At 24.9% G+C, this 14,218-nt stretch overlaps 3 protein-coding genes across 3 annotated transcripts; 1 reads left to right on the plus strand and 2 right to left on the minus strand.

Annotated features, from left to right (window-relative positions):
* Positions 1-72: 72 nt before the first annotated feature.
* On the plus strand, positions 73-5,826 carry PmUG01_11022000 (conserved Plasmodium protein, unknown function; the record flags this gene model as incomplete). Its single annotated transcript, XM_029005862.1, has 1 exon — positions 73-5,826. One exon carries the CDS (start codon positions 73-75, stop codon positions 5,824-5,826), a length of 5,754 nt encoding a protein of 1,917 aa, XP_028862409.1.
* A 1,131-nt stretch (positions 5,827-6,957) lies between these two features.
* Positions 6,958-9,369, minus strand: PmUG01_11022100 (conserved Plasmodium protein, unknown function; the record flags this gene model as incomplete). The annotated part of the gene is made up of 1 exon (XM_029005863.1): positions 6,958-9,369. One exon carries the CDS (start codon positions 9,367-9,369, stop codon positions 6,958-6,960), a length of 2,412 nt encoding a protein of 803 aa, XP_028862410.1.
* Positions 9,370-12,646: 3,277 nt separating this feature from the next.
* Positions 12,647-13,189, minus strand: PmUG01_11022200 (conserved Plasmodium protein, unknown function; the record flags this gene model as incomplete). Its single annotated transcript, XM_029005864.1, has 1 exon — positions 12,647-13,189. The coding sequence occupies one exon, from the start codon at positions 13,187-13,189 to the stop codon at positions 12,647-12,649; it is 543 nt and encodes a 180-aa protein (XP_028862411.1).
* Positions 13,190-14,218: the final 1,029 nt, after the last annotated feature.

A 14,218-nucleotide genomic window follows, 5' to 3' on the forward strand; every position in this document is an offset into this window, starting at 1 on the left:
TACACCGTTCATACTAAAATTGCACAAATGACTGAATTTTTTTATATTATATTCAAAAAAAATATTTAGTCAATGGATACGGATGTAGATGATAATTCATTAAAATTTTTTAGTATAAACAACAAATATGAAGATCACATAAAAAATAAAAATTCCAAAGAAAAGAGAAATGATGCTTCCAGTAAAAAGAGAAATAATTACGCGAACAAGGGTAACATAAATGACGGGAATGAAGTAATTGATAATTCGTGTGAGAGCTTCGTAACCATATCAGACGAAAGTTCGTGCGCAAGCTCCATCTATCAAAATCATTTTTATGATGATGATGATGATAATGCAAATGATGATAATAATAATTATAATAATGATGACGATCAAAATGTTGATCGCAATCATGACCATAATTACAGTTCTATAAATGGACGCAGTAAAATAAATTACGGTTTTCATTATAGAAATTCAAACAGCTTTTCTGATTATTCCTTATCAGATGACGAATACGCAAATTATATAGATAAAAAAGAAAAATTTGTAAATAAAATTTTGAATCAAAATAACTACATATATTATGAGGACGAGGATGGAGATGGAGACGAAGATGGAGATGAAGATGAAGACGAAGACTACTTGTATCAAATCAAAGCTACTGATGAAATACAGAATGTACCAAAAACTGCAGGAGGGAAAAATAAATGGAGAAATTTGTTTACCTTTAATAAAAACACTAATGCAGCATCTTCAAAAGGAAAGAATAAAACTTCAGAACAAAGAGCACAACGAGAACAGTTCCTAAATGACAAAAAAGAGTATAACAATATGTCTAGTCTAAACCGTAAAAGTACTAGTGCCCCAAAATCTTCTGATAAGGATAATGGTAATAAGGATAATGGTAATAATGATGATGATAATAATGATTATGATAATAATGATGACGAAGATGATCTATACTCTGTTATAAGTGGGATGGAAGGTGATAACGGACCATTTGTTGCTGGTGATAAAAATGACAGCGGTGATATTATGAACAACTTAAACAATAATGCTATTAATTTAGATATTGACAATAATTCTAATAAAGATAGCAATGTTAATAGTGCTAGTAATGTTAATAACGCTAATGCTGATAATACTGATAATACTGATAATAATGATAATAATGATAATAATGATAATAATGATAATAATGATAATTATGATAATAATGATAATTATGATAATAATGATAATTATGATAATAATGATAATAATAAAAATAATGCTAATACTGATAATAATGACAATAATGACAATAATGATAATACTGTTAATAATAATAATACTGATAATCATGATAATAGTGCTAATAATGATGATAGTTACAACAATGACAAAGGTATAAGTTCTAATCCTGATAATAATATCAAAAATAAAGAACAAAAGGAAAAAGTTGGTGGTGATACTATTTCCAAATCTGGAAATTTAGATAAAAGGATTAAATTTCTTGATGAAAAAAATTACATAGAAAGTACCAAACATGTGAGGCAATTCAGACAGACAGAACAACAAAAAAAAAAAAATGCAAATAATTTGGTATCTAATGCAGATGAAAAAAAAAAACAGAAAAAAAAGAAGGATAAGCAGCACAGTTACACAACAAACAATTATGAATTTAAAAAACTTGTGACATCTACCATTAATCTTTGCCATCCCAAAATAAAAAGTGCTAATAACACCGAAGATATTTTAAGTAACATGGAAAAAATAGCGCGAATTGTTATAACTGACGATAAAAATGAAAGTTTGACTAAAGAGAAAGGAGATAATACCAGTGGCTTATACGATGAGGTAGACAATATTTTAGATGATAGAAATAAATTTTATATGGAAAAAAGAGATAAGTATATTTTGAGTAAAGGTAATGATACTAGTACTATAATGAATAATATAATAGTGGAAAGTATGAAAAAAAAAAATAAGGAGATTTTATGTAATGAAAAATTGAGAAATGGGAATAATAACAATTATGACTTAGCATATTCTGAGCAAGAAAAAATAAATGAACACCTCCAACATTTTGTATACTATTTAAATAATGATATGATTAAATTAAATGATAATATTTTAAAATTACACAGTGGTGGATCAGATTATGCTCAAAGAAAAGTTTGTACGACAAATATTATAAACCTTGTACCACAGTTACATAATATATATGAAAATGAAAACTTATGCTATATTAAGGATTCTCCATATTTTAGTGAAATATATAAAATTGTACCAGAATGGAAAAACTCTTTTGAATTGTTAAATAAGAAAGCACACGATGATACAGAAGATATGAAGAAAATTTTAAAAAGGATAGAAATTATCAAAAATGATTTAGATGAATTAAATAAAGATTTAACTGAAGATAGAAAAGAATTTGAGAATATAAAATTTGAAACAGTTCAACATGAATCTATGATTGCAGCATACGAAAAGAAAAGCAAAATGCATATCAAAGGGATATTAAAAATGGATAATATGTCTATCAAGTTGAAAAAAATTCATAACATTGGTACTAACAATTTAAATAATTTTTCCGTATCTGAAAATGTGAATAGGCTATTAAAATGCATAGACAATACATTAACAGATCCTTCACAAATTTTCGCGGAAGATAAAGGTATGGATATATTACGATTTCAACAGGCAGACAGTGCATTTAATTATTTAACAAATACAGATGATGAATCATGTTTTATTATGAACTTATTAAAAGAAGAGTTAAAAGACATGATTTTAGAAAAAAAAGAACAGTTACAAAATATAATTAAAAAGACAACATTGTACAATACTTTTAACAAAAATACATATAAAGATCATATAATGAATGTTTTGAATAAACAGAGTATCCTTATTAATCAGATCAAATGTAATATACAGTCTAATGTACTTTTATTATTTGAAATGTACGAAAAATTTATACAAAAAAATATGAAAACAATAAAAATTTCAGATACTCATGTGAAGGATTATATTAATGAAAATATTAAAAAATCATATATGATTAAATCATATAATGCCACCAAAAAAAATGCGTCCAAATATTTTAGTTGTGTTAATTTTACCAGAAATAAACCAATAATTCATCCTTTTTTTATTCATTATTGTTTAGGGGAAAAATTTGTACATCATTTTATTACATTTGTTTTAGATCCCTTATCTGAAGAAAATCAAAAAAATTTCATGCAATATTGTTCTGTACCAGGATTTAACTCTTTTTTATTTACAGAAAAAATTGTTAAATTGTATAGACAGGAAGAGCAATTTACAAAGATTGATACATCCTACGACTTTTCATCAGCATATTCTAGAATTATCTTACCAGATGTTTTGGATCCATCTGATTCAACCAATATATCCGTTATGAATCAAAATTTTGAAATAATGAATGAAGAAAATCAGTATCTAATTGCTTTAAAAAATTCATCAGATTGTTGTTTTAAGTCTATTTTAGAAAATAATGAATATGATAATAATTACTCTTGCATACAATCAAGTAATGATTTTAACTTGATACAGTATATACCTGATTCAATAACACATATGTCAAATTGTTCAGCATATAAAAATTATGGGAACATTAACAATAATTCATATGCTATGTTAGGAATGACAAATTACAGCAATATGAACCAACTGAATAACACACCATCATTCACTAATAATATGTTAACAATGAATAGAAATCCTCTGTTCAGTAATAATAATTCTGGTAGTATATTTAATCAGAATAGCAGTAATATATTTGCAAATAACATAACGGGAGGTAGCATGTTTGGAGCTGTTAATACAAACAGTGCTATAAATACGATGAATAATAATAACAACTCTCTAAGTAAATGTTTTAACTTTTTTGGAAATACTGTTGGTAGTTCATCTAGTATGTTCAGCAGTAATTTAGGTTCCAACAATCCTAACAGTATATTTGGAAATAACGTACAAAATAATTTAATTGGTTGTAGTGGTAGCGCATTGAACAATCTTTTTAGCGGTAGTAATAAAAACAACAGTGCAGGTAGCGCGTTGAACCAAAATAATGTTAACATATTTGGTAATAATACAACGGGAGGTAGCATGTTTGGAGCTGTTAATACAAACAGTGCTACTACTACCATGAATAATAATAATAATAAGAATGCCTTAGGTAGCTCTTCTAATTTTTTTGGAAACACTGTTGGTAGTTCATCTAGTATGTTCAACAGTAATGTAGGTTCCAACAATCCTAACAGTATATTTGGAAATAATGTACAAAATAATTTAATTGGTAGTAGTTCGAGGGGAATGAATAGCCTATTTAGCGGTAATAATAATATGAATAGAAATAACTTATTTAATAGCAATAACAACAGTAATAACAATAACAGCAATATGTTAAGCATGTCAAATAATTTGCTAACAACTAATGCACAAATGGATAATGTTGGATTTGCTAATAATAATAATAATCGGAACATTTTAAATACTTCCATCAATAGCAGCACTAGTTCACTTTTTAATAAAAATTCGTTAAATACATCTTCTAATAATATTTTTAATAATAGTAATACTTCTGGCAGCATAAATAACAGCCCCAATAGCACGTTTTCCGCTTACAACAATTCAACAAACACGAATTCCAGTATTTTTTCAAATAATAATAATAATAATGCCTACGGATCAAATTTTACCAACAGTAATACTTTTACAGGATTTAAGGATAACATGTTTTCAACAGCATCTGGAAGAAACGAAGGAACGAATTATAGCTTATTTTCACAAAATAACGATAGTATGAATAATAGAGCACAAAATAACATGTTTTGTACTGGTGGCAATACTAATAATAATTCGATGGATTCGATGAATCCGAATAACACTAATGCTGCTTATGGGAATAAATACAACTACGGAATGTCAAGTAATAATAGTACCACAAACAGCAGTTTGATTAACAGAGGTATTGGATACAACAACCAATCATCTGTTTTTAACGGGAACAGTAGTTATAATAACTTATTAAGTAATACCAATGATAACAGGATTATTAAAAATAGTAATAACATTAGTAATAACATTAGTAATAGCATTAGTAATAGCAATAATGCCTTTTCTTCAAATAACAAATATCCTAACCTCTTTTCAAGCAGTGGTGCATTAGGAAGTAGTGCAAATAATACATCGAAAGACAGTCTATTTGGTATGAGTTCAAACAATTTATCAAGTAATAATAAGAGTGGTTTATTTAATAATTCAAGTAGCATGTCAGGGAATAGTTTATTTAATAATAATTTATCCTACAGTAATAATAGTTTATATAATTCGAAGAACAATTTATTAAGCTTAAACAATAATAACCAGTTCAGATCAAATGCAAGTGGTATGTTAGGCAATAACACCAATCATGTTAGCGGAGGTAATAGTAACATGTTATTATCAAACAGTAACATTTTAAATAATAACAACAAATCATCATTTATGTTTTCAAATGATAATAAAGATACACGTAATGCTTATGATAGTAATAAGTTCTTTCAAGATACAACCAGTAGTTTTAATTCAACTTCAAAAAATGGCATGACATCAAACCTTTCGAATAACTTGTTTCAGAAAAATACCTTTTCATCAGTGAACCAAAATAAAGGGCCTATGTCAAATTTTAATTCATCTTCTCAGAATAATTTTTATTTATTAAATAATAATAATAATAATAATAATAACAGTAATAATGTTAACAATAACAATAACAACTTTCAGCAAGGAAATTCATCCAATTTTCCTTCTATTTTTAAATCATCAAATAATAACACAATATTTTCAAGATAACATTTTAGTGACTAGTTTAAAATGTCAAATGGAGCAAGGCCCTCGAAGGTTATTTATTTTATTATCCCTAAGCTGAAGAATGGAAACACATGAATACATTGTCTATGTACTCATTTTTATACGTATGTACTTGTACATGTGCACACATTTTTTTTTAAAACCGCGTAAATGTATAAAAACGTACATTTATTTTTGTTTGAAAGGGAATGCGATTTTAATGGTATTTGGAAGATTAGTTAAATAAAACTTGTTATAATGAACATTGTTAACATCTCAACACATTTAAGAGAATATTTCTCCGCAACTCTGTTACTTTGTGTTCCCCATTATTATACTCTGTTACAATATGTCTCACTATAATTACTGTTTATTTTCATTTTCTTTTTTTGTGAAAAGGAAAAATAATAAAAAAAATAAATTCAACCATTATTAATATTCACATGAATTAGCTTAAATTATATATATTTTTTAATGACTTTTTAAAAATTGAAGACAGCACTTCGCGTCTTATTCAAATATTTTTACCTTTTTTTTTTCATTTTTTTTTTTTTTTTAATTTTCCTTATTCTTTTATCATTTGTTCATATTCCCTTTCATCAAAACGGTCAACGTACATTTTTGCGTAAAATGAAGTCATTAAAAATATTTATTCTTATATACATTGTATATGATAAAAGAATAACTGCAATTTTTTAATAATTTATTTTCAACAACAGCTTAAACAAAAAAAAGTACTGCGTAGTTTTTTTTTTTTTAAAAAAACATTTCACAGTGTGATATCATAAAAAGAAAATATTTAAGACGAAATGAAAAAACATAGGAAAATAGAACGCAAGAATAGGCAGTTCAAATTTCGGAAAAACATGCAAACAAAATGAAGCATAGGTAGACCTAAACCCACTAAATCACATAGACATTGACAAAAGAAACAGCAAAAAAATGAAAAGCTAAACGGATGATAAAAGAGCAGCTAAACAGATTACTATATTAATGCTATACTATTGCTATACTATTGCTATACTACTGCTAAATAGGCATTTAAATAGTATAACTTTTTACCAGATTTGTAATACGATAAACACGAATGTGTGCTCATCGCGCACATCTCATTATTTAGCATTGGCGCAAACATCAGTCCACACAAATATCACTAAAGATGGAGTACTTGTTATAATACAACTTTTCAATGCTCTTTGCCGTATTGTAGTCCCCAAATATTTTCAAAAGCAAAGAAGAGCATTCAATTAATTTTTTTACAAAATCCTGATCGAATTGATCTATTTCTTGGTTTGCCCAAAAGATAGAGGCCTTTTGTAAATTATCTAAAATTTCTATATTTTTAATTTTTTTTTCAAAAACGTCCATCCAGAATGTAGTAATAATATGAATAATACCTTCAATATCTAATTCATTTTTTCCTTTTGATTTTTCCCAAATATTGCTTTTGGGGATTTTACTATCTACTAGCCATCTATTACCATATTCTAAATCTAAAATTTTTTCAATGATGGGTGTTAAATGTGTGCATAACATATGAAATATGTTTAATATAATATCTAGTATAACATACTCATTATTAATATATATATCGCTTTGCATGTTCATCAATAAAGAATGAATTAAATTAGAAGGATATATTCTTCTGTTATTTTCATCAATCTTTAATTTAAGTATAACATCATCATTAATATTATGACTACTTAATAAACTGTGGGCATTTATAATAATATTTTCACTAGAGTTGTACAAATTACGATATATTATATTTCCAATGTTCCATGATATATACAAATAGGAATTTATTGGAATATTATTTGAATAATTATTACCATGCATATAACAAAAAAAATTACGTGCTGCGGTAATATTAATATTTGTGAAAGTATTTTTCCTACTTATACACAAACTATTGGATGTAGCATTTCTTTTTTTTAACAAATAAAAGTTTTTATCTTGTATATTTCTTCTAAAATCTTCATGATTTAGATAAATTAGGGCATTACTATCTATATTACGCACTTTCCTATTATTTTTTAAACTAATTAAATTATCTGCCATTTTTGCCTTGTCCATATTATATGACTTATTTATCATTTCTTCTACAGCATTAGAATATAAGGATAGTGAATTATTAGTTTTCAAAAAATTCAAAAAATTCGAGAAGCATTTCTGATCTCTTGTATCATCCTCATCATAATCATATTCCATTGATCTAAAGTCAGCTGGGTTTATCAAATCTTCATTTGAATTATTTTCCTGTGATGCATTATTTTGAAGGTATAGACAAAATTGCCTTATTACATTTATACTACACTGATAAATAATATTCATATTCGGATCTATATTATCTTTATTAATACTATATTTATTAATAATATTAACTGTTAAAGCCCTACAATCTAATAGTTTAATAGGTGGATAATAGTAATATTCTAAGATATGAAATACGGCTGTACATTCATTAAAAATTTCCACATTTTTAATAATAGTGTATTTAGAAGTATTCTTAATATTACATTTTATTTTGGAATTCACACTATTGATGTCCCAAAATATATTTAAATAACATGACTCGTTCATAAAATTATATTTACAAAAACCGTTGATACTTGAAAACATACCATCACTGTTACAACCAAATTCGCTACAACGTAAAGGGGATATTTTTTCACTCGGCAATTCTACCCAATTTCCTTCTGTTAATACAGCTGATTTTATCCCTTTACTATCAGACAAATTTAAAGTTTGTCTAGTGAAATTTATAATTATAATATACAAAGACTTATGTGCCTTCCTCAATCTCTTTTTCCATTCATAATTTTTTATGTTTATTATAAAGCTTAATGGCAAATTTTCCATTATGTCTTCATTTCTGTAAGTGCTATATAACAGCTTATCGTTTAACAGTGCCTCCTCCTCCTCATAATCATCATTGTTATTACTATTATTGGTACTATTATTATTATTATTATCATTTAAATTATAATTATTATTGTCACCTTTTTTTTTTTTATCATTGTGTTTCATGGAATTACTCAAATTTATCCTTTTTAGTTTTTCCTTTTCTTCTATGCTTCTGATATGTAGTATTTTTAATAATCCTTTTTTCAGTTTTTTCTTGTGATATTCTATAAATCTTCTCCCTTCATCTGTTTCTAAAATGTTTATATAAAATTTACTGTTATATGTGTTATCAAAACTATGTTTTACTATAAAATAGTTTTGTTGAGACAATATCTGTTTCTTATCATTCTTAATATTCATGCCTAAGACAGCAGAAGCCGTATTATCGCCTAATAAAGGAATATCAAAACGTGCATTCAAAATATATTCTTCATTATTTATTACAACACAATATTGTAAAATTCCATAAAAATTTCCCATAGTTTTTGTAAATTTAGCTATGCATTTCTCTTCCTTCTTATCTTTTAAACATTCCGGTGGATTAAGTAACCATATACCATGTTTAACTGAATGCATATATCTATAAAACGCACAACTTGTTCCGTTCAATATCCTTATTTCACATTCTCTGTTTTCCATCCTATTTTTATTCCTTTATATTCTTTTTTGTCCCTTTTTTTTTTTTTTTGTGTTATATTCCTTTTTACTTCTTTTTATTCCTTTTTTTCCTTTTTTATCTATTTCTTTTCTTCCTTTCTTTTTTTATCTTTTTTTTATTTAATTGTTATATTTTGTTCATTTAACTAAATAGGCCTTACTATTTTTGCAGTTAAGATTTATTCACCTTCATTCCCATATTAATACTTTACGTATTTCTCCTTTTATATTGGATGTGTTTATTTCTTTTCATATTATCAAAATGCAAACATAATCGCACATATACAATACATGTATATTTGATAATTGTCTGCTTTTTGCCTTCAATGTTTTCACAAAACGAAATTTGAACTTCTATTCAACGTGCTAAATATTTGAAAATAACTTTTTACTTGTTATGCTTTTCTTCTTTTTCTTTCTTAAATTTCTATTTAATGTGTATGTATATACAAATATACACTGCTTGTACAAGTTTATGCATATTTATACATGTATTCACTACTTTTACAAGTTTATGCAAAATTTGTACATATATACTGCTTGTAAACGTTTAAGCATATTTATACACATATATATATATATATATATATATATATATATATACTGCATGTACAAGTTTACACATTCATGTTCATATATTCGACGCGCAAATTCGTTTAATCCGATCTTCTCTTTTTTTCCCCTTCTTTTGTGTTCAATTTCTCTTTTCGTGAAAACACGAAAGCACGTTTTTTTTCCTGAAGGCACAATAAATATATACACACATACATAAATGAATAAATATATATATTTACATATATATATATAAAGACTTCTTTTTATTTTTTTTCTTGAAATTATTTAAACTTTGTTTTGCTTCGTTATAACTGTCCTATTGACATATACACAAGTTCATGTATTTTTTTTTAATGTGTATACTTTCTCATTCTCTAAATTCATTCTTTCTTCCTTTCTATCCCCCCTTTTTTTTTTTTTTTTTTTTTTTTCTTTAACCTAATATGTGCTTATATATCTTTTCCAATATCAAATATATACAAGTTTTATTACCTTTTATTTACTAACATTTTAATATTCTATATATATTTCTGTCATCAATTCGTTTAATACTTACTGATTAATTAATGTACTAATTCACGTTTACTCCATTAATAATTTATAGTTTTGTTATTTTTCTTTACCTTTTTTCGTAACTTTGACGTTATGCAAATGTATAAATCGTTTGATTCTATACATCAAGTAATTTTTTGAAAATATGTAAAAGAAGCTTACAAGTTGCATACAATCATTTTAAGTATATAGTGCTTTAAACTTGAAGTTATTCCATATGGTACTAACTGGATAAAAACAAAAGAATAAAAATTATCACCTTCGCAAAAAATCTATTTGCAATTTTATAGGTAATTTTAAACATACAGATTCAAGATATAGTATAAAAAATTTAAGGTAATGTATTTTTTTCAATTTTAAATATAAAAAATTATAGGAGGCGTACTTAAATCTTGAATATTATTAGTCAAAATGAGTATATAGCTGTTTACATTTAAATACCACAAGTTTTGAGAAAAAACATAGAACATGCTTACTGTCATGAATATATGCATAATTACATGCACACATATATATATATACATAACGTCTAGGTGCCTTTTAAGCCCGGTGAGAAAAAATTAAATACATTTTTTCAAAAAGTACTTTTCTACAAAAATTTTTCTTATATGGTATACCTTATATAAATACAAAAATGAAAAAAAGAACAAGGTATATTTTCCTTTTTTGTAATAACAATTGTATACAAGTAGTACAGGTGTTGTATTTGCTTCATGCATTTAGTAAGAGAAAGATTTAGCAGGCCTTTATATTTTTCCACCTTATTGAATATAATAACATTTCAAAAGAAAATATCACATTGAACGCTTTTTTTGAAAAACAAATAAGGGAAATAAAACTTTAATATTTAAATAAAAATATTATAATCATATTATCACGGTGTATTTTTGAAAAAAATTACTTTAATGTGTAAATAGCGCTGTTTTTATTAATGTACATTGCAACCTTGTATCAAAGTGAAACACCAAAATTTTTAAAAGCAAAATAAACGTACGCGTACATATATATACGTACATGCACACATGTACATTGTATTATATATACTTACACAAATAAATAAATTCACATAACATTCCTTTTCATGTGCAGTTTTCCAATTTCTTACAAGTAACCTTGTTTCTTTTAAATAACTCAGCACATTCCTTTTTCCTTTATAATTTCTTCATAAAACGAAAAAGAAAAGAGAGTGTATATACCTATTTGCAATTTCTCCTTAATTTAATGTAACAGTTGTTATTTATATTCCTTTTTAAATTTACACGTTTTTATCTTTTCGTTAACGCAAAGCGGGCACAAAGATTAAACATTATGATATTTAAATTACATTTAAAAAAAAATGTATAATGCGTTATATATAATAAAGTTTCTAAATCATTTATAAAAAGGAAAATTAGTAATAATCAATAAATTCAACAATGATTTTATATTTTTCTATAATGTTCTAAAATTAAAAAATATTGTTTGCTTTATTTATTTATATTAACATAAATTTTTCTTATATGTATGCCATATGATTTTGTATATATATATATATATATATATTACTAAGATCATAATAAAAAGATATGCAGAAAAAAAAAAAAAAAAAGATGAAATACATAAAAAAGAAAAAAAAGCTGTAAAACATAATGAATTACATCGTAGCATAAAAAATAAAAAGAAAGCAAAACAAAAGGTATATATGTTTACATATATATTTTATTTTTTTTTACTTAACCACACTGCAAAAAATGAATGTTTCAAAAATTACACACATAAATCTATGTATATAAGAACGTATTAATGTATTATGCGATTAATGTATACATTTTATATTTCAAGCATACCTTGTACAATTTATCTTTTTTATTTTTTTTTTTATTTTGCACTTAATTTATATAACCATGCCTTAAATACGACGTCATCCTTTGTTTAAGGTTGACGTTTGAGCATTTCCATAGTGTGCATCCATAGCTCCCCATGCACATACGTATATATTATGTATATATGTGTAATTATATATATATACACATGAAGACACGTATACAGGTATAGATATATACTAATAAGCGCACGTGCATTCCAGCTTGTACTTCTCTTTTCGATATATTTTTCCAGGGTGTAAATGTTCGTAAAAAAAAAAAAAAAAAAAGCCAACAATGGGTTTATCAAACTAAATGCTTTTCTTTATATGATTTAGTTTTGGTATATTATCGAATAAATATTTTGCTTGCTCTTTTATGTCAACATAATATGGGTGAACAATTTTACGTATCTTTGTTATATATACATTATTAATATAATTATATAAGAATATTGCCCACGTTAATAAATAAAATAAAACGCTAAAATTTACAAATGACAAAAAGTTTCCAATCGAATATATTATAATAATAAGAGTTACATTTTCCATTCTGTTCGTCCACAATAGGTATTTTCTTATTAATGTTAATTTATCATTTATAAAATCATATAAAAACACTATTAATCCTTCTATTAATTCTTTTGATACAATTTCTAATTTATCAGTCTCCTTATAATCTGAAATCTTATGTACTTGTAAAAACACAAGAAGTCCACTTAATAAAAGTAACAAAATGGATAAGGTACATAAAACTTGTAAAAAAGTTTGATTGAAAATGTATAGTAATATATACAACGCATTTATCGATGAAAATATCGATACGTTTACAATATTCTTTGAGTTCAAATTCATTTTCTCAAAATAAAAAATATGTAAAAATTAAAAATGGATGAAAATACTTTGCCCCTTAGTAGTACGCTTATATATATATATTATATGGAATTTCTGTTAAAAAGAAAGTTTTAAAAATAAAAAAAAACAAATGTAATTCACTAAAAACAAATAATACTGCGAAAGTAAAATTTCTTCCTAAAATAATAATTAAATAAAGAAAATTTGTTTTGCATTATACTTGTTGCGCATATTTTTTTTTTCTTTTCGTTAATATTAGCATTACATTTCATTACATCATTTTAAAGGAGTAATATTGTTAAAATATAAAAAAAAAATTAATATAAATAATGTTAATAGTAATAAAATATAAATGATAAGCAAATATATTCAAAAAAAAATACAAAATGGGATGGTCACGGAAGCATAATTTTTTAGTGCTAATACGTATCATATTATTTTTATTTATTATTTTTTTTTTTTTTAAATATATTCGTTATAAGTTATTATATAATTATGCACATATAGCACTAAAAAAATATAGATTTTTATTTTGAAAAAAATTGTTTTTAAAACAAACTTGTCGCACTTAATGAAATGTTTTCATTATTATTAAAAAAAATCACAGTATTCTTCAGAGAAAAATATTATTTATTTTATATTTTTTTTAATTTTTTACCATGAACTAATTCCTTTGTGCAAACGCAGGGGTGTAAATTAGTATTAAATATTTTTATCATATATCAAAGAGGGTGTAATATCAAAAGAAAAATTTTGCCTAATTATTTATTTATATTACACACCTATAGGAAAAATTTAAATTACTACACCATTATTTTCATTACAGAAAACTTTATTTTCAATAAATAGTACAAGTTCGAAAAATTGATATAGGAACTTTCTAAAAATAATAATAAAAACGTAAAAAAATAGGGAAAAAGGGGGAATAAAAGTAAACAAAAAAAAAGAACAAATATATACATATCTTTAACAGAGTATATAACAGTTTTTTTTTCTTTTCCTCTAAATAGGTTTTAACATATGCAGTTA

This window comes from Plasmodium malariae (genome assembly GCF_900090045.1).
Source record: "Plasmodium malariae genome assembly, chromosome: 11".
Lineage (NCBI taxonomy): Eukaryota > Apicomplexa > Aconoidasida > Haemosporida > Plasmodiidae > Plasmodium > Plasmodium malariae.